The sequence below is a fragment of the Schistocerca cancellata genome, chromosome 5 (genome assembly GCF_023864275.1).
Source record: "Schistocerca cancellata isolate TAMUIC-IGC-003103 chromosome 5, iqSchCanc2.1, whole genome shotgun sequence".
In the NCBI taxonomy this organism is placed as follows: Eukaryota; Metazoa; Arthropoda; class Insecta; order Orthoptera; family Acrididae; genus Schistocerca; species Schistocerca cancellata.
The window spans coordinates 299,807,796-299,834,133 of NC_064630.1; the positions used below are offsets into that span (position 1 = coordinate 299,807,796).

The 26,338-nt window shown below is 39.1% G+C and overlaps 1 protein-coding gene and 1 long non-coding RNA gene across 2 annotated transcripts in view; one reads left to right on the forward strand and one right to left on the reverse strand.

Moving 5' to 3' along the window:
• LOC126188970 (uncharacterized) overlaps positions 1 to 26,338 on the reverse strand; it is a 296,440-nt gene that overhangs the window by 37,786 nt on the left and 232,316 nt on the right. The window contains exon 10 of the mRNA XM_049930740.1: positions 25,573 to 25,777. Within this exon, the coding sequence (XP_049786697.1) occupies positions 25,573 to 25,777 (205 nt within the window). The remainder of the gene's footprint in view (positions 1 to 25,572; positions 25,778 to 26,338) is intronic.
• Positions 11,448 to 26,338, forward strand: part of LOC126188972 (uncharacterized) — a 55,199-nt gene continuing 40,308 nt past the window's right edge. Inside the window, exon 1 of the long non-coding RNA XR_007537889.1 lies at positions 11,448 to 11,477. This is a non-coding gene — a long non-coding RNA (uncharacterized LOC126188972). The remainder of the gene's footprint in view (positions 11,478 to 26,338) is intronic.

Below are 26,338 nucleotides of genomic sequence, written 5' to 3' on the forward strand. Positions count from 1 at the left end.
CACACACACACACACACACACAAATGCAACTTGCACACACGTCTGCTGTCGCAGAGAACGGAAACCACACTGCCAAGATCAAGAACAAAGTGCCCAGATTAAGAAGGATGCAGTCTTTTGCCCATACTGTTCAATTTATACGTCAAAGAAGCAATAACAAAAATAAAAGAAAGGATCAAGAGTGGATTAAAATTGAGAGTGAAATGATATTACAGTTAATATTCGCTGATGACATTTCTATCCTCAGTGAAGGTGAAGAAGAATTACAAAATCTGTTGAATGGATTGAACGGTCTAATGAGTTCAGGATATGGATGGAGGGCAAACTGAAGAAAAACAAAAGTAATGAGAAGTAGCAGAAATGAAAATAGCGAAAAACTTAACATCAAAATAGATGACCACAAAGTATATGAAGTTAAGGAATTCTCCTACCTCGGAAGCAAAATAACCCATAATGGACAAGTCAAGGAGGATATAAAAAGCTGACTAGCACAGGGAAAGAGGACAGTACTGAACAAAATAAGTCTACTATTGGTAAACATGGGCCTTAATCTGAGGAAGAAATTTCTGAGAATGTACATTTGGAGCACAGTATTGTATGGTGGTAAATCATGGACTGTGGGAACATTGGAACAGAAGAGAATTGAAGCATTTCAGATGTGATGCTACAGAAGAATGTTGAAAATTAGATGGACTGATACCATAATGAACGCAGAGGTTCTCCTCATAATCAATGAAGAAAGGAACATATGGAAAATGCTGACAAGGAGGAGGGATAAGATGATAGGACATCAGGGAATAACTTCCATGGTACTAGTTGGAACTATAGATGGTAAAAACTGGTTTTATTACAGTGTTATGAATATTATGCCCACAGTTCCAGATTCGTATATATTATCATGCACTTTTTAACTGTTATTCGATACAAAACAAAATGACCCCATTGATGATGCGAAATTTCACAGAAACTTGTACACATCACAACCCTTTTCTAAACCTATTTGTCTGAAAGCAAAATGTGCTAAAAGTGAGCTTCAAACTTAAGACGCTTACATTTTATTTGCCTTAAAGTACTGCTGGTGGTGTTAGGGGAGAGGGAGGGGATATGTGGCAGACTATTTGTGGGTTATGGGGTTTGCTGGTAATCGGTAATGCACTATGAATTGGCGACACAGGGAGCCTGTAGCTGTTCTCTCTATTGATGTCACAGAATATCAGTTGTCTCTCACGAGTCACAGAGATGCTCCACACCGGGTATACACATTGCACCCAGTGTCAGAAAACACTTACAAGCAGAAGTAGAACAGAGTCAGTCAAGCAGTGAGAAAAGTAAAACTCAGGCTTGCCCATACATTAAACAAGAACAGAAATAGATCTGTTGTTCTATGGAAAAATGTGGATTGTCTTGGTACTGGCAAAGTAAAAGTAAAAACTGCATCTGATGCAACTGTCCCAGCAGAAGAACTGAACTGGTCCTTCACATTACCTACAACCACAACTGAATCACAAATGAAACAGAGACTGTTTGATTACTTTAGGGAGGTAAATGACTGCAGCCACAAGAAATTCTACCTAAAAACTGTTACTTGCAATGCTTTCAAAAAAGTCATTGCGTGTATCAAATTAGCATCTAGTGGACATGATCGCATCACAGTCCAAATGAAGTAGCTTATTATTGACTCACTACTGCCCACTATAAAAGGTATCTTCAATCACTCCTTAATGACAAGGGTTTTCCCTGAGGCCCAGAAACAGGGACTAGTTAAGCCACTATATCTACACCTAATTTTACATAAATATTCTACAAGCCACCATATGATTCCGAGCGGGTAGGAGGGGGTGTACCCTGTACCACCACTAGTCATTTCCTTTCCTGTTCCACTCGTAAATAGTGAGGTAGAAAAACTACTGTCTATATGTTTTCATATGAGCCCTAATTTATCATGTCTCATCTTCATAGTCCATAAGAGAAATGTATTTTGGCAGCAGTAGAATCATATTGCAGTGAGCTTCAAATGCTGATTCTCCAAATTTTCTCAATAGCGTTCCCAAAAAAGAGCACTGCCTTCTCTCCAGGGATTCCCATTTCAGTTTCTGAACCACCACTGACATATTGTTCATATCTATCGGTAACAAATCCAGCAGCCTGCCTCTGAATTCCTTCATTGTCTTCCATTAATCTGATATGGTATGGATCCCAAACACTTGAGAAATGCTTAAGAATAGGTCACACTAGCACCCTATTGCAGATTGTTTTACAGATGAACCTCACTTTCCCAGATTTCTCCCAATAAATCCAAGTCGACCATTTGCTTACCCTACCATAATCCTCACATGCTGGTTTTATTTCGTTTTGTTTTGTTTTGCATCATTACAACCACATATTAAAATAACTTGGCTGTATCAAGCAGGATACCACCAATGCTGTTTCCATACATTACGGGTTTGTTTTCCCTACTCATCTGTATTATCTTAACATTTTTCTACATTTGGAGCTAGCTGCCATTCATCACACCTACTAGAAATTTTGTGTAAGGCATCATGTACCCTCTTCAGTCATTCAACTTTGACACTGTCCCATACACCACAACATTACAAGCAAACAGCCCAGACTGCTACCCCCCCCCCCCCCCCCTCCCAGGCTGCTTATGTATACAGAAATTAATAGTGGTCCCATCACATTTCCCTGGAGCACTCCTTATGATACCCTTGTCCCTGGTGAACACTTCCCATTGAGGACATCATACTGGGTTCTATTAGTTGAGAAGTCTTCGAGCCATACATATCTGGGAACATATTCCATATGCTCGTATCATTGTTAACAATCTGCAGTGGGGAACCATGTCAAACGCTTTTCAGTTATCTAGGAATATGGAATGTGCCTGTTGACCTTCGTCTATAATTAACAGTATGCCATGTGAGAAAAGGGCAAGCTGAGGTTCGCAGGTTCACATGAGTGATGCTTTCTAAAACTATTCTGATTTGTGGACAGAAGCTGTTCGGTCTCAAGAGAATTTATTATATTTGAACTAAGAATATGTTCAACAATTCTGAAGCACACCGATGTTAGGGATATAAAACTGAATTTGGATTCCATCTAGACCTGGTGACATATGTTTTCAGCTCTTTCTCTACTCCAAGGATGCTTATTATGATGATGTCCATATGGGAGTCTGTTTGCTGGAGGCAGTTTATTATTGTAGCTGTGTTTGGAAAAGTACCAGACCTCCAAGCTCAAATAGAAAGCACTGATGCTCCAAATAATTATAGGCACTCCAAGCTGGCTAATGGTGTTCAGAATGGATAGGCTAAACACAGTTGGTGATGGGGTGTTTGTAGCTGTCAGAAGTAGTTTATCTTGTAGTGAAATTGGAGTAGATAGTTCCTTTGAGTTAGTATAGGTAGAGGTCATTCTTGGCAACTGGAATAAAATAATAATTGAATCCTTTTACCGACCTCCCAACTCAGATGATAGAACTGCTGAAAGGTTCAAAGAAAACTTGAGTCTAATTTCAAACACACATCCGACGCATACAGTTATAGTTGGTGGTGACTTCAATTTACCCTCGATATGCTGGTGAAAATACACGTTTAAAGCCAGAGGTATGCATAAAACACCATCCAAAATTGTGTTTAATGCATTGCCTGAAAATTATTTTGCACAGTTAGTTCATGAGCCCATTAGAACAGTAAATGGTTGTGAAAACACACTTGACCTTTTAGCAATAAATAATCCTGAGCTAATAAAGAGCACCAAAACAGATACAGGGATTAGTGAACACAAGGTTGTCGTAGTGAGCCTGAATATTGTAATTCCCAAATCCTCAAAAAATAAACAAAGAATATACCTATTCAAAAAAGCAGACAAAAATTCACTTGATGCGTTCCTGAGGGACAATCTCCACTCCTTCCAAATTAACAATGTACCGGTAACTGTAGACCAGATGTGGCTCAAATTTAATGAAATAGTATTGACAGCAATTGAGAGATTTATGCCAAATAAATTAACGAACGAGGGAGCTGATTGCCCTTGGCACACAAAACAAGTCAGGACACTACTGCAGAAACAATGAAATAAGCGTGCCACAGCTAAATGAATATAAAATCCCCAAGATTGACGATCTTTTACAGAAGCTGGAAATTTAGCGTAGACTTCAATGCGAGTTGCTTATAGTAGTTTCCACAACAAAACTTTGTCTTGAAACCTGGCAGAAAACTCAGAGAGGTTCTGACTGTATGTAAAGTATGCCAGCAGCAACGCACAATCAAGGCCTTGCTCTGCACAATGGCAACAGAAAGATTAATTGCTGAGAGTGCTGCTAAAGCAGAGTTACTAAAACACAGCCTTCCAAAATTTCTTCACCAAAGAAGACAAAGTAAATATTCCAGATTTCGAATCAAGAACAGCAGCCAACATGACTTACTTAGAATTAGATATCCTCCGAGCAATGAAACAACTAAAATCACTTAATGAAAGCACCTCTTTCGGTCCATACTGTATACCAATTAGGTTCCTTTCAGAGTATGCTCATGCAATAGATCCTCACTCAACAATCATATACAACCATTTGCTCGCTGAAAGATCTGTACCCAGAGACTGGAAAGTTGCACAGGTCACACCAATATTCAAGAAAGGCAATAGGAGTAATCCACTAAACTACATGCCTGTATCATTATGTCAATACACAGGATGATTTTGGAACACATATTGTGTTCGAACATTATGAATTACCTAAAAGAGAACGATCTATTGACAAACAGTCAACAAGAATTTAGAAAACATCTTTCTTGTGAAACACAACTAGTTCTTTACTCACACGAAGTGTTGAAAGCTATTGAGAATGGCTTTCAAATTGATTCTGTATTTTTAGATTTCCAGAAGGTTTCTGCTCAAAGTGTCTTGTAATCAAAATGCGTGGTTATGGAATATTGTCTCAGTTGTGCGACTGGATTCTTGATTTCCTGGCAGAGGGGTCACAGTTCATATTAACTGATGGTAAGTTACTGAACAAAACAGAAGTGATTTGTGGTGTTCCCCAAGATAGTGTTATAGGCCCTCTGTTGTTCCTTATTTGTATAAAAGATTTAGAAGACAATCTGAGCAGCTGTCTTAGATTGTTCATAGATGATGCTGTCTTTTATCATGTAGTAAAGTTGTCAGCTTATCAAAACAAACAGCAAAACGATTTAGTAAAGCTACCTGTATGATGCAAAAATTGGAAACTGACCATGAATAATGAGAAGTGAGAGGTCATCCACATGAACACTACAAGGAATCCATTAAACTTGGGTTATATGATAAATCAGTCAAGTCTAAAGGTCGTAAATTAAACTATATACCTACGAACTACAGTTACAAACAACTTAACTTGGAAAGAACACACAGAAAATTTTGCAGAGAAGGCAAACCGAAGACTTGTGTTTCATTGGCAGAACACTTACAAGGTACAGCTCATCTACTAAAGATATGGCCTGCACTATACTAGTTCATCATCGTTTGGAGTACTGCTGTGCGGTGTGGGACCATTACGAGACAACATTACCAGAGTACATCGAGAAAGTTCACAGAAGAGCAGCACATTTTGTATTATCAAGAAATAGGGGAGAGAATTTCACTGACATGATAAAGGATTTGGGGTGGACATCACTAAACCAAAGGCATTTTTCATTATGGTGGAATCTTCTCCCAACATTTCTATCACCAACTTTCTCCTCTGAATGCGAACATATTTCTTTGACACTGACCTACATTGGAAGAAACAATCAGAAATCAGAGCTTGCATCCAAAGATATAGGTGCTCGTTTTTTCTGATTGCTATTTGAGATTGGAGTAATAGACAATTATTATTAAGTTTGTTTGATGAACCATCTGCCAGGCACTTAAGTGTGGTTTGCAAAGTATCCATGTAGATGTAGATGAAACACTGGTATGTTTGCATGATTCTCCTGTTTGAAGATTTCTTAAATATGAGCTTTAAGGCTTCAACTTTTGTTTTGCTATCTTCAGCTGACACTAGACTGGCCAACGAGTGACTGGATGGAAGCCTTAGATCTCCTTAGCGATTTTACATAGGGTTCTCTGCCAGGTCTTTTGCTAAGGTGAAATGGTGGTGGTTATTTCTTGTTTCACACATAGATATTTTCACAGACAAGAATTTCTAACCTTTGCATGCCATCATTTTCCTGTTATCTTTTGAGCCAAGAGCGCAACAGCCTCTGCTTCCTTAGCATTTTCTTAATTTCATTGTCAAATCATGGTGTGTCTTTTCCATCCTTAACCTACTTACTAGACTCACAATTCTCCAGACCACAATTTACAATCTGCTTAAACTTTGACCACAATTCCTCTATGTCCAACTTCGGTATTGGCCTTTATACTCTTTCTCACTGTATGTCAATGATGGCTCATCAATTTTGTCCCATTGCAAGTATTACATGTGCACTGATCACCTCCAGTTGTATCTTAGTGCAAAACCAATAAACCTGAAGACAGGTATCAAGTATCTCAATACTGACCTGTGTGCACTGTCGAAATAGGTGCAGGATGTAGGGTTAAAGCTAAACCCCTCCCAAACCCATGCAGTACTGGTTGGTCATTCTAAACCCACTAACCCAAATTACTGGGAATCCATACCATCTTTAACCCTAAATGGTACATATATCAACTTCTCTCTTCAGTAAAGAGTCTAGACTGTGCAAGTAGCTTCAACATGCAAACATCAACATCACTCCGTGCCCTACAAAAATATAAAAAGCTCTTCCCTTTTGATCTGAAAAAGAAATCTGTACAAACACTTATACTTACAATTATGGACTACAGTGATGTTATTCTGCAAGGCCTTTCTCGGAAAAGCTCACAGTGCCTGGAACTAGTTATGAATGCATGTGTTCATTATTTCTGTGATGTTCAACTCTTGCACAGCTATCCTGGCTGTGTGCAGACAAACTCAGAGATCATCATACTCTTTGTCCTCCCTACTGTTTGATTAATGTGTATTGTCCCTCATATCACTCCTTGACTTTAACATTCTTGCCTGAACATCACGGCAGAAACACCCATTCCCAACGGAGCAAAATCCATTCTGACCCACTCCATAATTCAGCTGCTTTCTCAAAGTCTTTCCCAGTAGCAGGAAACCGACTCTGCAATACCCTCGTGCAGTACATTAGAGAACTGAATAAAATCTCCATCTTCAGATGACAGTTAATGCCATATATACGAAAGAGTCATTTATGTGATGTCAACCAATAAAATTAAAAAAAAAATAAAAAAATTGACCCCAGATGATTCAGAATTTTGTAATATTTCGTCATTTCATTCTACATATCAGAATACGGTGAAATCCAAAATTAAAGATTTTTTGGACAGTTTGTTTTTTGCTATTAATTTTTAAACTTTCCAAAATTTTGCAATTTTTGCCATATTTCTAAACTTTGAAATAGCCATATCTCAAAAAGTATTTGACATTACAGACCAGAAATTTACACCATTTTATTCAGTTTATTATAGGCTTTAAAAATACTTGTTGCTTTATCAAATTTATTAATGTGCTATATTTTTCCAATTCAATTTCTTTTTAAAATTTTGAAAATTTCAAAATTATATTTTTTTGTTTTGTTTTTATTTACTTGTTTTAAGTACGGTAGTCTTACACTACTTATTAACGCGTGTTCCAAATTTCGCAATTGTATTCCAAAGTGAACATATGGAAATAAATTTTATTTTAATTTTATTCGTATTGTCAACTACATCTCAACTGCACTTGGTTTGCAGGCTGGTTCATAAAATATTGTTAAAATGAAAATTTGTATTACTAATTAAGCATGCTTTACTTTATCATTTTAAAATTGTACTAAACTATGCAATATAACATAATACAAACAATGTAAGAGATAGTAAGCATTTTCATTTATGTAATCTTTAATTTGCAGTACTTGTTGTCTACACAACCACAGTACATATACTGCCAGAAAAAAATAATACACCTGGAAAGACAATGTCGATTTTGATCCAATGATGGCATATGCCACCTAGGGAATAGTAGATGTACTGATAATGTTTTCAATGTTGTCCACCAACATAGCATAGCGGCATAGCTACCATAGCACCATCTGTATTTACCCTTTAATAGGGAATGCACACCGCCAGAAGGCTCAGTGTGGTGCAAACATGTGAAGGAAGCAGGCAACCATGGCATGAAGACACATTCATACTTCCTATAGCCAATCAAACCTCCCAAGTGACTGGATAGTCCTTTTGGAGAATTGGAACATAAGTTGAATGTGTTGCAACAATGCTAGTATCAGGTAACTGAACAGATAAACAAATCTACTCATCAAGCAGTGGCAGGAGAACACAGGCACATGCTCGCGCACACATGCGCGCGCGCACGTACGCACAAAATTGCTTAACTTACGCAAGCTTTCAGAGCCATTGGCCCCTTATTCCAGGAGGAGAGTTGATGGGACAGGAAGAGGGGTGAATGAAAAGGACTTGAGAGGTTTAGGAACAGTGGTACTGTTCGGAAAAGTCAGCCAGAACCCCGTGTCAGGGGAGACTTATCGGACAGGATGAGAAATAATGACTAGTCCAGTGGTCATGAGAATATTCTCACATCAGTAGCCGTGGTTCTGGATATCCACACAGCACGGATGCCTGCCAGGATTGTCATATTGTAAGGGCAGCAGTGGCAGATCGTGCAGCTACCACAGCGCAGATAAGAGGCATTGTGAGCTCAGACATGTCACCACAAACTATTGAGAACTGGTTATTAACAATGGGACTAGAGGCACACACACCTCTAGCCCATCTTCCATTCAGATCGCAGCATCGACGTGCATGGTTCGACTGGTGCAATCAGAGGATCACTTGAAGATGCAATGGCACTCCATGGTCTCCAGTCATGAACGTAGATTCTGCCTGCATGCAAGCAACGGTCATTTGTGCGTGCGATGTAGACCTGGTGGGTGCTGTCTCTTACAGATCATTCATCCAAACACACTGGCCTCATCCCAGGCCTTATGGTTTGGGGTACAATAAGCTAAAACTCTCGTTCACCTTGGGTGTTTCTGGAGGGGATGCTAACCAGTGCTCAGTATGTGCAGAATGTTGTTAGACCCATTTTTTCACTTTTCTTGCAACAGCAAGCTGATGTTTGGCTCTAACAGAATAATGCTCAAAATAAATAAATAATAAAAAATAAAGTCCAGCCTAGAGGAGGTACTAGACAAGTACTGAAGCATGCCTTGTAATAGAAAAACAATGTCTTTCATAGTAGGCATATTTGTAAAATCCTGCTAAATCTGTCAATGCATTTGAAACCAAACATTTTGTTCCATACGGTGGACCAAATTTGTTTGCTTATTCATCTTCAAGGGAATATTTACGGTACATATGTTCGTATGTATGAGATTAAGAGGTACTACATTATGTCATAAAAGAAACAAGATATCAGAGAATACTCCAAAGGGATCAGAAATCCGTAAATCATATTAAAATGCATAATTTGGCGTAATGTGCAGATTCAATTGTTCACATTCACACTGAAGTATGTCCCTAACTGGTATTAAGCTTTTCAGTCTGGATTTTGGGACGTCAGTTTTCTTGGAGTACCAGTACGGTATTATCTCACGTTTGGTTCTTCATTATGGCATGATGCCATATGTGTCAGAAGATGAAAATGTGCACTTGAAATTCAGTCAATAGTTGAAACTAAGCAATAGTGTGGAATGAAACACTTCATGTCAAAAACATTAACTGCCTCTATGCAAAAGATTAACAAGAGCCAAATTTCTTTATCAAACTGACAAAAATACCTTCATTGTTCTGCAAGATAATTAATGCTTCACTGCCAATAATGTGGAAATAGAATCAAATCAGAAAACAGAAACTAATAATGTATTTTAGTCTTCTATAATTATTTGAATGAAATATTGAATTCACTTGATAGCTCCCAGCCACAGAAATTTGTTTCATTTTCATGTGACGTGAGAACGAAGAAGAAACAGAAAAATCATGAAAGGTAACCATGGGTCTATAACTTAGACTGATCTGGGCATGCACGAATCTGGCAGGCTGGCCGCACCAGAAAATTTTTTCTGGGTAGCATCTGGCTGCTTGCTGCTGCTGCTGCCCAAACAGCTAACAGCCGTATGTCAAGTAACAAGAAGTGAGAGAAGGCACTGCTCATATGCGACTCCAGCTCTGCACACGAGTCTACTGGCAACCACTCTAATGAACCTAACTTAAAAAGTTGTGATGTCATGCTCATCGAAAGCAGTTTCTTGTTACGAAGTATTGCATATCTTCATACTAAAGCCTTTGACACAGTTTGTTGTCAGCAGACGCTTGTGTGCCACTGTTTTATTGTTGTGAATGACACACAGTTTCTTTGCTACTTAAGTTTTATTTTGGTATTTTTCTCTCATTTACATTTTACTGTAACAGTAGTGGGCACACTAAAACTCTTTGTTGGAATATCAGTCAAAATTACAAAAATGTAACCGATAACTAAAAGAAAGAAAAATTACAAGATTTCCCTGGTTTTTCCCATGACATATACACCCTATGTGAATGAACACATGTTAATGTTTAGGGGTAACTGTCCTTTTCTGCAGTTCATACTTAGAAAGCCTAAAGTACGAGCGGAAAACATTCACTTTAGTTGATGATGAGACAACATACACAGTAAATTTAGAAGCCTATGTTGATTCGCATCACAATGGACCTTATAAACAAAACAATAGCCCACATAATGGTGGAACCAACTGTGGACACTAATGGAAAAGTAACAGCCAATAACTGGTTTTCAATGTATAGTTTTACTGAAAGTCTCTTTCTTACATGGGAACACTTCACCGAAATAAATGTGAAGTACCTTTGGAGTTTATTCCAGATAAACAAAGGACAGAAAATCTTCAGTTTTTCACTTTGAAAAGGACAAGATTCTTGTGTCATACTGTTCGCGAAGACTAAGCTGTTCTTGCATTTTCTATAATGTGCAATGACGATGATACAATGGATGCGAAAAAGCCTGAGAGCATGGCATTTTACAACATTACAAAAGTTGTTGGAGACTTGGTCAACAAGCTGTCTCAAAATAATGATGTGTCTTGAAATACAAGGCACTGACCATTAGTAGTGTTCTACAGTCTGCAAAAATTATCTGCAATAAATGTATTTTGCATTAATAAAATCAATAAAAATGAAAATAAAGCTCTGAAGAGAATTATTTTCCTAACTAATCTTGTACGGAATGGAAAATTATAAAGCCCCAACCAGGAAGGGGATGTTAAGCACAACAGGTTCCTGTGGAGAGCATTTGCAAGTGTGTGTGTGTGTGTGTGTGTGTGTGTGTGTGTGTGTGTGTGGGCGCGCGCTTGTGTCATCTATTTTTGATGAAGGCCATACTGACCGAAAGGTATTTTGGGACAGTCTTTTTGTTGTGCCTATCCGAGACTCAGCATCTCCGCAATATGGTGAGTGCCAACTTTCCTTTTCATAATATTGTTGCATTCCATCCTGAATAATATGGTAGAAATTTTAGGTCTGTAACCCAAATAGTTTTTGAGATATGGTGATTTTAAGGTTTCAAAGTGCATCAAAAATGAAAGGTATAAAAAAATTTTACTTTGTGATTTTTCATGCAGACAACTACAGTTTTTGAGATATGGTGATTTTAAGGTTCCAAAGTGCAACAAAAATGAAAGGTCCAAAAAATTTTAATTTGGGATTTTTCATGCAGACAACTACAGTAAAACCCTGCTTTTACACTTTTCAAGGGCATAAACTGTGGGGAAATTTAAAATGTGGGAAATGACTTTTTAAAGTTTTACTTGTTATGTATGGGGCCCCTTTCCATTTTCATAGCTTTGTATGAAATATGTAGATAATAGACAACAAAATACTCATCACATAATGTTTATTATTTAATAAAGGTTATCTGCGTTTAGTGCTATGTTTAGCAGGTGACATAACATTCACCAGCACTTTAGCACAACAAATCACATTACAAATACCACAAACCATGTGGCTGCCATGTTGATTTACATGTTTGCAGTTGGCAGTTTTCGTATTTATACTTGATGCCTATGAAAAGTGCAGGTCAAGTGTGTACTGCATTAAAAATCTCTCTAATTTTTAGTATAACTTTCCTGCAAAAGTGATGTCAGCAGATGTATACAGTACTGGTCACATCTCACTGTTTTTGATTTTGTATATATAGGTGCATGAAATATTGTAAAAGTGCATTAAATATGGCACTACACTACAGATCAATCTCTCACTGCAGCCTTTATTTCACACTTAGTGGCTTAGGGAGCTCCCAGCCAAACTGACACTTTCAAATCAACGTAGAAATCAGGGTTACGATAGAGCTTGGTCTGTATCCACAGCCAAGATTACAGGGAAGGAAACCATACTACAAAATTGCAAAACATTAATATGCCATTTATATTTATTATACTGACCTTTGATTTGGTTGGTCTATAAACGTGACATGAACAAATGGGTACAGTAGTTACTACTTTTCGGCAAAAAAATCAAAAATTGTGGGCTGTTTCAATTTAGTATGATGAATTTTTTCGATGTGGTTTTTGAGTTCGTAAACACAATGCAAAACTTTGTCATTAACATCTGCAGCTGAAATACATTTTTAATTGTTTCCACTGCTGCATTAACAACTGCACATGAGGGAACCTCATTGTCCTCATCACTATCACTGTCACTGTCACTGTCACTTTCTGTGTTTTTGTGTGTGTGAAAGTCGATCATGTTATCAACAGAAACACTTTCCACAGTGACAACATCGTCTTCAATGTGTAAGAAATCATGAACCGGATGCTGTAGCTGCAGCTTTTCACGTCATGAAGCAAGCAGTTTTTCACCATTGTCACTAAAACACACGCCTGGTGAGTCAGATCCATTTCCATCATCGGCTTTGATGAATCCTGCTTTTTGGAAGCAATTGGAGATTGTGGCCACCGTAACTCTGTCCATGGCTTCGCAATATAATGCAAAACATCTAAAATTGACAACTTACATCAAAGTTAGTGTCTTTTGCACAATTGCCTCCCTATAGTGTGTTTTAAAGCCATGGATGATACCTAAATCCAAAGGCTGTAATTTGCTTTTGCCGTTTGGTGGCAGAAACTCTAATTGCACATTACATAGACGTATATTTCTGGAATTTTTCTGTTGGGAGTATCCATTCTTGCATCAAGACAATGAAATTGCTTCTCAAATAATTACAATGTCATCCACACTCTTTTGTCGGCAATGTAGAGTGTTGGTAGTGTTTTTATGTTTTTAAAACACTGCGGTGTTTTTAGATTTGCCAATCACAAACGATTTACTTTTTTCGGAAACATTAAGTTAATCCCGAAACGATTTGGATACAATAAAGTAAGGGTACTACTTACTTTAGCACACAGTACTGACAGATAAAGTTGGCATCGAATCGAAACAAATGAATGTTCCTCAGAAGTTGCACGTTCTTCCGGCTTCTATCGAAACAGTTACTACCATCAGGCTGAATTGATGTTGGCAGCGGCAAGATACAAATCACGATTTGTTCAGGCTTAAGATTTGCTGAGTGGAGCACCGTGGTGTCAAGAAAGTTAACCATGTAACGTATGTAAACACTACGTGAAGGCAAACCCAGTGCCTGTGTCACTTTATGTCAATCACGCCAGTTTTTTTCCTTGACGAACATTGTTTCATAAAATGTGAATCACGGGAAAATTACAGATATGTTAACGTAAAAACGGGTGCAAATTAACATTGTGAACATAGGAAATTTGAAGAGGGTGATAAAAAATGCCATAACGGAGGGAAAACATTCATTCTGGGAACATAAAAGGGAGGTTATCTTGTACTACTATAAATGTACAAGAAATTGTCAAAATATGAGATGTGAAGAATCAGACTACTGGCGATTTCACATGGACGGACCCTAAAGCAACAATAATGATTATCACTGTCCCTGTACACGCTAGTTACCCTTGTACATTCTTCTTCCAACAAGAGTTTCATCATTTCCCACAATTCTTAGCTAGTGCAGTCTCCTTAAATTTCCTTTTCCCAGAACTCACTGTATTAGAAAACATATATTTTTTACACTTACAAATTCTTTTCATATCTTCCACTCTCATTATTGTCATTATTATTACTTACTCACATTGTCATTACTCACATTGTCACTATAGACACTCAAATGCTTTTAACACTATCTGTCATATTAAAATTGTTATTTATTAGGTAACTATGACACAGGAAAGTATGTGTAAAACCCTGCTAACGTAAGAGAGGGCCTGATTGCTCTAATCAGATCAGGTTAAATAATTTAAATAAATAAATAAAATAAATATTAGGCGTATTCATGTCCATGGCTGTATTGCAAGTTCTCATGCTTCCTGACACTTAATAGGCTGCCCACGCTTGAAATGGTATTCTGATAGTGCTGATCTGTTCTACTGCTTCACTCGAAAATATCCCATAATATGCCATGAACATTAACAGGTCTTCCGGTTTTCCCCGCTCTACTCGAAAATACCCATAACATGCCGTGAGCATTAACAGGTCGTTTTCCCACTGTAGGCATCAGCACACTTATATTGTATCTTGCACACACTTGCAGTGTCGAGGGCTTTTACTGCATCCTTATAGAAACCTACCAAATTCTGAATCTTGTAGCCCTCCTGAAAACTGGTTTGAAGTTCTTCGGTGAAGTACCTAACCTACTTGATACACTGCGCCCTTCACGAAAGGAAAGTGCATCACCATGAGCTGTTCTTTTGTTTCATTATCACCGTCTAATTCTTATTGAACACTGCATCTCTTCTCATCGTCCCACTGTTGTAACAGGTGGTCTAGAGGTATTACGCAGCTCTTTAGATTCTTGTCTGACATTTTTTGTATTGCCAATCAGTGGACTTGAGTGGTCAGGATTTGGGCTGAATGATGGTTAGATCTAGCATGTAGGTACTGGTTGGCTAGGGCTGGTTTACTGTAGATGTTACCTGCTTTGCCACTGGGGGTTTTACAGCAATTTACCTTCAGTAATGGAAACATGCCATTACTTCCTTTTTCTACCATGAACTTGATTTTCTTAAGCAGGCTGCTTCTCCATGGAGTCACATGGTGAATGTGTTGCCCATGTGTAACACAGACAATAGTGTAGACAGATGCGCACAGTGCTTAATGTGCTTTGCTTAAATTGCTTGAATGAACATGTCTACTGATATTGAAGAACGGATACATACTGACCCCTGACATCTTGGTTCTCCTCAATGCTCAGTAAACACGGCCCCCAGAAGTTTGTCACTGATTTGTAGGCTAAAATTACCAGTAAGCCTTGAAAACAAAAGTAGGCTGCCGTATATCCTCTCTCACCACCAACCAATAAAACCTAAGAAATTTGATGTTGGTTATTAGAAACGCAATATACTTACGCACCCACTCCCCGGCTTACCATTCTTTTCATTCGTTCATACACTGAAGCACCAAAGAAACTGGTGTAGGCATGCACATTCAAATAAAGAGATATGTAAACAGGCAGAATACAGCACGGCAGTCGGAAATGCCTATGTAAGACAACAAGTGTCTGGAGCAGTTGTTAGATCAGTTACTGCCGCTACAATGGATGGTTATCAAGATTTAAGTGAGTCTGACGTCAGTCGCAGACAGTCAGCGCATGAGCGATGGGACGCAGCATCTCAGAAGTAGCGATCAAGTGAGGATTTTCCTATATGACCGTTTCACGAGTGTACTTTGAATATCAGGAATCCAGTAAAACATCAAGTCTCTGACATCGCTGTGGCTGGAAAGAGATCCTGCAAAAACGGGACCAATGATGACTAAAGATAGTCATTCGACCCTTCTGCTAATTGCTACAGATTTCAATGCTGGGTCACCAACAACTGTCAGCGTGCAAACCAATCACTGAAACATCATCAATATTGGCATTCGGAGCTGAAGGCCCACTCATGTATCCTTGATGACACAAAGCTTTACACCTTGGCTGGGCTTGTTGATGCAATGTTGGACTGTTGATGACTGGAAACACGTTTCCTGGTTGGACGAGTCTCATTTCAAATTGTATCGAGCAGATGGACATATATGGGTACGGAGACCACCTCATGAATCCATGGACCCTTCATGTCATCAGTGGACTCTTCAAGATGGCGGAGGCTGTGTGATGGTGTGGGGCATGTGCAGTTGGAGTGATATGGGACCACTGATACGTCTAGATATGACTCTGACAGGTGACATGTACGTGTGCATCCTGTCTGATCACCTGCCTCCATTCATGTCCATTGTGCATTCCGACGGGCTTGGGCAATTCCAGCAGGACAATGCAAGACCATACACATCTAGAATTTCTCCAGGAACACTCTTCTGAGACTAAACACTTCCGCTGGCCACCAAATTCCCCAGACATGAACGTTATTGAGCATACCTGGGATGCCTTGCAATGTGCCTATTATGGATTTATGGACAGCCCTGGAGGATTCATGGTGTCCGTTCCCTCTAGCACTACTTCAGACATTAGTCGAGTCCATGCCACATCATGTTGTGGCATTTCTGGTGCTCGCGGGGGCCCTACATGACATTAGACAGGTGTACCAGTTTTTTTGGCTCTTCAGTGTAGTACATATAATGTCAGATGATACAGGTTGATGGCAAACATAAACACACTTGGTCACAATGATATTTATTCCTGGATGAAGCTAATGGCTCATTCTATTGCTGTTTTTGTGAAGAGAGACTTTATACCAAAGCTTACCAATATGTCAGTTTGATGTATGACCTGTTCCTGTATAAGCTGAACAAAGTGAATTTGCATATGATTACCACGACTCTGGTAATGAGTACCCTAGCTGTGTTAGAATCAAATCCTGATGGATTTGATTAAGGATTGCATCTTCTTAATAATCTTTGCCATTGAATCACTTTTAATTATTTGTAAATGGGATCACTCGACAAATCTACAATTTTCAATTCATACTGTATAATGTCCATTACAACCATGGCGTTTCATTTATCCACTTGCAGTACCACAATGGTCTCACTTCTTTTAAGTTCTCCTATGGCAGTTCTTTATTTGTTCTTTGTAGGATTCTCTTTCTCATTTTTATTTTTTTCAACTTTAACTTCTGGGGCCTGATGGAGTGCCACTCCAACAGACTGAATAATTTCTTCCACAGGGATTCTTTGAAGGCACACCACAAAATGTTAGCCCTCTGAACAGTATAACTGTTACTTATTTACTGATGATCTGTGGCAACAGTTTAAAATGTATCCAGACATGTCCACCTACTGTGTCTCTTCCCTGTAAGTTTGTCAGATTTCTTCATCTGACAATTCTTTCCTGACAGTAGCAGAAAAAATTCATTAAAATCTTTCAGCAAACTGCGTTAAGTTCTGTTCATGCTGTCAGCTGCATTAAGTACATGACATCATAATTTGGTCACATAGAGAAGCAGAGCTGCACAACTTCCATATTAACAGCCCTTATAAGAACATACATACAGATAATAGCAGAACAAGAAAGTAATAGTGTGTTTCTGTTCCCGGATGTGGAGGTCAAGAAAACTCCCAACGGCAAAGTGTGACAAGTCTACTGGAAATAAACTGTGCCTACAAGCTGAACTGTATGATCATCCATCTGAGAACTGTTCTGTCGTACACACAATGACTGCCCAAACCAAGCAATCAACAATAAAAACTACATCAAGTAAGAATTGAAACAGCTGCATAATACCATCCCAAGCCAATGGATACAACAGTACAATAATAAGAAGAGCTATGAAGTTCAGTAAGAAGATACACACTGAAAAGGAAACAAAAGAACAGTTCACAGTGGTGCATTTACCTTATTTCAAGAAAGTCACCTATCAAGTTCTCCTGAGGAGGCTTCAAACCAATTGTCCAGTGTGGCTGCAAGATCAAACATACACTAGGTTTCACTAAAGATGCAGTAAAAGTCCTCAAAACAGCTGCTGTATATGAGATACATTGTTAGCGTGGTTTGACCACACTGGGGAAATCAGAAGGTCTGTTACATTCATATAGTAGATCACAAGCAATGTTTGACTGGGGCAGCAGAACAGATCGACACTATAGAGCGTGTGGGAAGCCTATAGAGTTACATGACCCATGAGTACTTGTTAGGCGGACATGGATGCGCGCACTTAAAATCATTTTGATAATACTGGCATCAGATGTTAATATGTTTATACACTTACTCCCTATATGTTTATACACTTACTCCCTAACTAAATTAGTCTATGCCTCAGAGCAGGTCACTGCAACAAGTCCGAAATCTCAGTTATTTTAGTTTTTTAAGATTTTAATATGTTACAAAGCACTACACTCTGAAGGATTTTAATGAGATTGACACCAGCTGCTTAAGCATACATACACACATCAAAAAAAGTTTTGCATCACCTAGGTTCCAAGAGTTCCGCAACCTGTACAGAAAATTGGAATAGAGATCAACATAATCATCATTTGTGGCCTTTTTATTGCTCATGAAAACCACACATTGCATGTTGTACCACCATACAGCGAGCCCTTCAGAGGTGGTGGTCCAGATTGCTGTACACACTGGTACCTCTAATACCCAGTAGCACATTCTCTTTGCATTGATGCATGCCTGTATTCATCTTGGCATACCTATCCACAAGTTCATCAAGGCACTGTTGGTCCATATTGTCCCATTCCTCAATGGTGATTCGGCATAGAGTGGTTGGTGCATCACATCGCCCATAAACAGCCCTTTTCAATCTATCCCAGGCATGTTTGATAGGGTTCATGTCTGGAGAACATGCTGGCCACTCTAGTCAAGCGATGTCATTATCCTGAAGGAAGTCATTCACAAGATGTGCATGATGGGGGCGCAAATTGTCATCCATGAAGACGAATGCCTCACTAATATGGTTGCACTATCGGTTGGAGGATGGCATTCAAGTATTGTATAGCTGTTACAGCACCTTCCACGACCACCAGTGGCGTACGTTGGCTCCACATAATGCCACCCCAAAACAGCAGGGAACCTCCACCTTGCTGCACTCACTGGACTGTATGTCTAAGGCATATGCGACTCTCATCGGTGGAGAGAATGTGATGCCAATCCTGAGTGGTCCACTCGGCATGTTGTTGGGTCCATATGTACTGCGTTGTATGGAGTCATGGTTGCAAAGATGGACCTCGCCATGGACGCCGGGAGTGAAGTTGCTCATCATGCAGCCTATTGCGCACAGTTTGAGTTGTAACACGACATCCTGTGGCTGCAAGAAAAGCATTATTCAACATGATAGCATTGCTGTAAAGGTTCCTCTGAGCTATAATCCGTAGGTAGGAGTCATCCTCTGCAGTAGTAGCTCTTGGGTGGCCTCAGCAAGGCACGTCATCAACAGTTCCTGTCTCTCTGTATATCCTCCATGTCCGAACAACATCTTTTTTGTTCACTCCGAGACGCCTGGACACTTCCCTTGTTGACAGCCCTTCCTAGCACACAGTAACAACGTGGATGTGATCAAACTGCAATATTGACTGTCTGCCATGGTTGAACTACAGACAACACAAGCCGTGTACCTCCTTCCTCGTGGAATGACTGGAACTGATCAGCTGTCGGACTCCCTCCACCTAACAGGCGCTGCTAATGCATGGTTGTTTACATCTTTGGGCGGGTTTAGTGACATCTGTGAACAGTCAAAGGGACTGTGCCCTTGATACAATATTCACAGCCAATGTCTATCTTCAGGAGTTCTGGGAACCGAGGTGATGCAAAACATTTTTTGGTGTGTGTGTGTGTGTGAAGGACTTACTTCAATAGTGGTACAAGTCCACTTTAAAAAGAAAGAGTTATCCTCACATGCGTACTCTCACAAGTCGTTTATAATTTATTTGCATAGTGGGACAGCTCCAGCTTCGCCCTACTGCCAACAGAGTGCACCTCAATGCTGACACATTAGAGAAAGCAAGCAAGAATTTATTTCAGTAGTGGTACAAGTCCGTGTGCTTTTGTGCATTGCAGCATGTTGCTATTTCTTGCGAAGATGATGGATTCAGGAGCATTATCAAGTGACTGTGATACAACTGATGATCCATATTTTCAAACGATTGCTGATAAAAAGAATTTACTTACTTTTCTCTCAGCATTATAGACATATTGTTCCAAAAAAGGAATATGCGAGAATGAAGGTTATGTTGACAATAACAATGGAAAATGAGGGTGTCCATCTTAATGTATTTCACATATACATATGTTTTCAATCATCTGGTGCTCTATAAATCATAACTTGTATTACTTTCTATCCGGATACCAGTAGCGATGATGATGAAACTTCCAATAAAAGTGCAAAAAATGACGAAACAGGAGAAACTGTTACTGATGCCTGTGTGAACGGTGCAGCCGCAAATATGCAGACAAAAAGGAAGTGTACTCAAACAAGATGGGTACATGGAAAACGGACACATTTGAAAAGCATATTCGAAAGGAAAAAAGGGACACTGGGGAGTTATACGTCACAGCAACTGGTAAAATAATTCCTCCAAAAACATTTCACAATGTGGACTGAAGGTTTGCACATAAATGTTTCAACAAAATTTCAGAGGATGAGAGGAAGATGTTATTCGACAATTTCAGGGCTATGGGTAATATTAATCACCAAAATAGTTATCTGAATGGGCAAGAAGTTTTTTTGAATACTTTTGAGATTCTAATGGACAACCCTGTAGGCTTTTAACAAAAAGCAAGGAAGAAGGTAGACCTCACCTTGATGGAAGAGGCAAACATCAGAACAAATTCTCTGTGCCAGAAGGTCTGATCAATGATATAAAGGAACACATCAAAAAGCTTTCCAGTTTCTGAGAGACATTATGCAAGGAAATATAATCCCCACAAAAGGTTTTTAAATCCTGAGCTGTGTGTGGCCAAAATGTACTATTTGTACAAAGATAAATGCATATCTCAGAATAAAGAAATTGTGGGGGAGCACATCTATCAAAAAATCTTTAACAAAGACTTCAACCTGTCCTTTCGACCACCATGCAAAGACACTTGCTCTTTTTGTGACAAATTGAGCTTTGAAATGTACGCTGCTACCAATGCAGAAGGAAAAAAGAAAGCTTCAAACTGAAAAGGAGCTTTACCTTGGGAGGGCTGAAGCTGCAAGAACAGCAATGGCTACAGACAAAGCATGTAGTAAAGAGCTAGATTCCCAGATGTTTGTGTTTACCTTTGACCTGCAAAAATCACTTGCATTTCCTAAACTGACAACATTGATATCATACTACAAAAGAAACATGCAGCTACATAATTTTGGATGCCACAATTTCACTGACAGCAAAATCCATATGTATTTTTGGGACGAAACATCTGGTTCAAGGAGTTCACATGAAATTGGTACCTGTTTATTAAAACATAATGAAAAGTGTGTCACTTCTCAAAAACAGGCAGTTGCGCACACCGACACATGTGGTGGGCAAAACAGGAACATAAACATTGCCCTAACACTAATAAAAGTGACACAATCTCCTCAATTTCATGTCAACATGATTGATTCCTAGGCAGATGCCATGTTTCTTGACTTTCACAAGGCGTTCGATACAGTTCCCCACAGTCGTTTAATGAACAAAGTAAGAGCACATGGACTATCAGACCAATTGTGTGATTGGATTGAAGAGTTCCTAGATAACAGAATGCAGCATGTCATTCTCAATAGAGAGAAGTCTTCCGAAGTAAGACTGATTTCAGGTGTGCCGCAGGGGAGTGTCGTAGGACCATTGCTATTCACATTATACATAAATGACCTTGTGGATGACATCGGAAGTTCACTGAGGCTTTTTGTGGATGATGCTGTGGTATATCGAGAGGTTGTAACAATGGAAAATTGTACTGAAATGCAGGAGGATCTGCAGCGAATTGACGCATGGTGCAGGGAATGGCAATTGAATCTCAATGTAGACAAGTGTTATGTGCTGCGAATATATAGAAAGAAAGATCCCTTAGCATTTAGCTACAATATAGCAGGTCAGCAACTGGAAGCAGTTAATTCCATAAATTATCTGGGAGTACTCATTAGGAGTGATTTAAAATGGAATGATCATATAAAGTTGATCGTCGGTAAAGCAGATGCCAGACTGAGGTTATTGGAAGAATCCTAAGGAAATGCAATCCGAAAATGAAGGAAGTAGGTTACAGTACGCTTGTTCGCCCACCGCTTGAATACTGCTCAGCAGTGTGGGATCCGTACCAGGTAGGATTGATAGAAGAGAGAGAGAGAAGATCCAACGGAGAGCAGCGTGCTTCGTTACAGGATCATTTAGTTATCGCGAAAGCGTTACAGAGATAATAGATAAACTCCAGTGGAAGACTCTACAGGAGAGACTCTCAGTAGCTCGGTACGGGCTTTTGTTGAAGTCTCGAGAATATACCTTCACCGAGGAGTCAAGCAGTATATTGCTCCCTCCTACGTATAACTCGCGAAGAGACCATGAGGATAAAATCCGAGACATTAGAGCCCACACAGAGGCATACCGACAATCCTTCTTTCCACGAACAATACGAGACTGGAATAGAAGAGAGAACCGATAGAGGTACTCAAGGTACCCTCCGCCACACACCATCAGGTGGCTTGTGGAGTATGGATGTAGATGTGGATTTAATGTTCCTGTTCCCAGGTCACTCATACCTATCATATGACAGAGATTTTGCCCAGACAGAAAAACAATTAAATAAGAAAGAGTTTCTGTTTTCCCCAGATGATATTGTTCAAACAATTAGGAAAATTGGCAGAAAAGATAGATTTGCATGCACAGAAATGAAGCATTCTGACTTTTTAGCATGGAAACAGTTACAAAATGCAGTGGTAAGAAGGAAGCAAAATGAGGAGTATGTTCAATGTAAGTGACTGAAAATAAAATGGATGCGTTTTGAGCGGCAGAAGCCATACAAAATGCTCTACAAGGAAACACTGAATGATATGACATTGACTTCCATGTCCTCAACTTTGCTCCCAAACATGGTAGAGGCAGATCACACACATATAGTACTATTGCAGTTTCACAACTTTCCCCTCACATGAGAAAAGTGCTGAAAAAGAAAAAGCACTATATGCTTGATATGCTCCCTTATAATCCACCTATCAAACACAGTTATTTCCTTGCTCTACAAACAGAAGACAGAGGTCTGGAACATGAAGAAGAAGAAGAAGAAGAAGAATGTAATCCTTAGTTTTACAGAAACCAGTTGACCTGATACATAACTGACTGTGTAGTTCAATTATACATGTAAATTTAATAAGAAGGCGTATATTAAAACTGTAATAAAAATTACTTGCAATAAAAGAACTAACAGATTTATATACAATGTTCAGTTTATTTTATTTCAATAGTGGTACAGCTCCATTACCTCCACTTTTCTGCCTATGATGTTGCTCTAATTAATGATCCAAACAAATAGAAAGTACGGTTCATCTCTAATAACAAGTCATATACTTGAATATTTCTGGTATCTCAACTGCAGATTTTCAGTAGTCATTTAACTTTAGGGCTGCGTGTCTCAAAATGGAAAAAAAAAGGACTTGTACTAGTATTGTCCATTAAATTTCAGGCATGCAGCCATGCAAATAAAACTTCCTCCACTGATATTTCGGCTGCGTATCGTCCGGCCATCCTCAGAGTGAGTCACAACACCGACAACAAGATGCGAAGTGCGGTCTTATATGCTCCACCGCGGCAGTACTGTACATGAGGGTCACAGACGCTTGTCTTCGGCAAGGAAATATGCTTACACAAGTGCCGCCTTGTGGCGAAGGTGTACTGACATTCGATTTGCTTATCGATATATGTTCGGTGGTAGCGACACCATGACGACTTCTCTGCAGTTTAATTACGTCAAAAGCCGGATTCCATGCTTTGTCCAAATTAAAACCATTATCTCTATTTATTAAATTATTAGCTAATCTAATCTGTATAGGTTCCTTGAAGACAGAATCCCGAAAGGAAGAGGTGGATTTTAAATCTTCACATCACTGTAATTCATGGAATGCCCTGTATCAATACAATGTTCGGCCACAGCTGACATGTCTGGCTGTGATAAGCGTGTGTATCTTCGATGCTCCATACATCTCTCATGAATGGTGTCAGTTGTTTGACCTATGTATGACTTCTCACATTTCCGCAAGGAATCCGATACACACCCGCTTTACAAAGCAGTAAATCATCCTTTACACAGCCGAGCAAAGCAGCACTCTTTGTCGGTGGCCTGAAGATCACCTTATCACAGTGTTTCTCAAGAATACGGCCTATCTTCGAGGAAAGAGCACCCGAATAAGGCAAAAATGCATTTGATCTGCAGGAATTACTACGTTCTTCCCCATCACATGCCTGCATTCTAGGTTTTACACTGAATGCTCAACAAATTTGTTGCGGAGAAAATACATTCTTTTTAAAAATGCTCCTGAGGTGTGTGTGAGCTCTTCTTGCATATTACCTTTATCGGATATACAGTGTGGCCTATGCACTAAGGTCGTAAGGACACCTATGGTCTGTGAAGGGTGATGGCAGCTACTGGCATGTAGATATAGATTTGAGTCTGTTGGTTTTCGATATACGGCATGTCCTAATGTGCTATCACCTTTATGGCGAACGACAGCATCCAAGATTGTACCACTATTGATATATATTTTACAGGTAAGTTTACTCACAAAGGCTTGGCCAACATGAACCTCTTATATTGGTACACTGCATGCAGTTTAAGAGTGGCGGAACACTATACTAAGCTGTTCCTACAGCGACAGCAACCACACCACGGTACTTTGGGATCGCTACTTAGGTGTCTACAAGAAACGGAATCCTCTTATCAGTTACAGAAATCCTTTTATCTTTTACAGGCCTTTTCACACTGCAACAAAACACATGAAGCCATTAGTTACTTTTACCATAATACCCTGAAAATATTTCTGAACTGCCTTCTAAATGTTGTTGGTGGAGTTCAGGCTCACCTGTGTGTGTGTGTGTGTGTGTGTGTGTGTGTGAACATACAAAACACACACACACACACACACACACACACACACACACACACACACACACACACAGTATTTTTCCAGGTGACTTGTGTGCTGAATATTGCTATAAATGTTAGCTGTTTTGTGAGATGTTTGTATTGTCATAACGTATACAGGTATTCAAAATATTACCATGTGACAGAAAAACAGTTATACTGTGCAAAATCTGTGGTTTTTACAAAGTAAATTGTCTAGACTTATAGTCTGTACAATTCATAACAGAAACTGCATGTCAATTTGCATAAATATTTATCTTAGACGCAATTATGTATTTCATCATCAAAGTGAACTGTACTTGAGTAACAGGTTCAATGAGAGAGAAAAAAACATAATTTGTGATTAAAGGCAGATTTTCTATTCCTTTTTAGTTACAAATGTAAAGCACTCACTGCTTTAATAATAGGCACTATAGGAAAAATGAAGCTGTTACTCTTTGTTTTCCCACACAGCATTTCACTAATGAAGTCACAATCCTCCAAGCGATAGTATATCTTACCTTGTACCAAACATTTCCATATTATATAGTAAATGGACTTTTTGGAATTCATATAGAAATGCAACCATCTGGCGAACACCAACTGAAATCTTTTCCAGAAGTTCTGGAATTTCTTCAATATCCTTACACAAAGCCTTGAGCTTATTCTTCGAGAATTTTTTCAGTAGCACAAAATGAACAAATTTCGCATCTTCATCTGCTTTACCTGAAAGGAAAAGAAGAAATTTTTTAAAATTAACATCACAGAGACTTTATGATGTTTTATGTTGCTTGGAAAAGAAAAACCTTTTAGCTTTGCACTGTTCAAGGAAGATATCTGGTAATACAGACTGCTGAGAAGTATTGCCGGATTAATAAAAAAGCTAAAATCAATTAGAATAATGTTACTGGTCTGTTCTAAAATTTTATGCTTTTCAAGGAAGGCTATAACTGATTATACAATTGTATACAGAAAGGGCAACAGCCTCAAAGGGTGCGGGGCAAAGTCAGGACGTGCGGGGACCAAGCAGCAATCGGTATTGTAATTGTAAACTGTTGAAGCTGCATTGACAAAGTACCAGAACTTCAAGCGCTGATAGAAGGCATCGAAGCTGAAATCGTTATAGGTACGGAAAGCTGGCTGAAGCCAGATATAAATTCTGCCGATATTTTTACAAAGGCACAGACGATGTTTAGAAAGGATAGATTGCATGCAACCGGTGGTGGCGTGTTTGTCGCTGTTAGTAGTAGTTTATGCTGCAGTGAAGTAGAAGTGGATAGTTCCTGT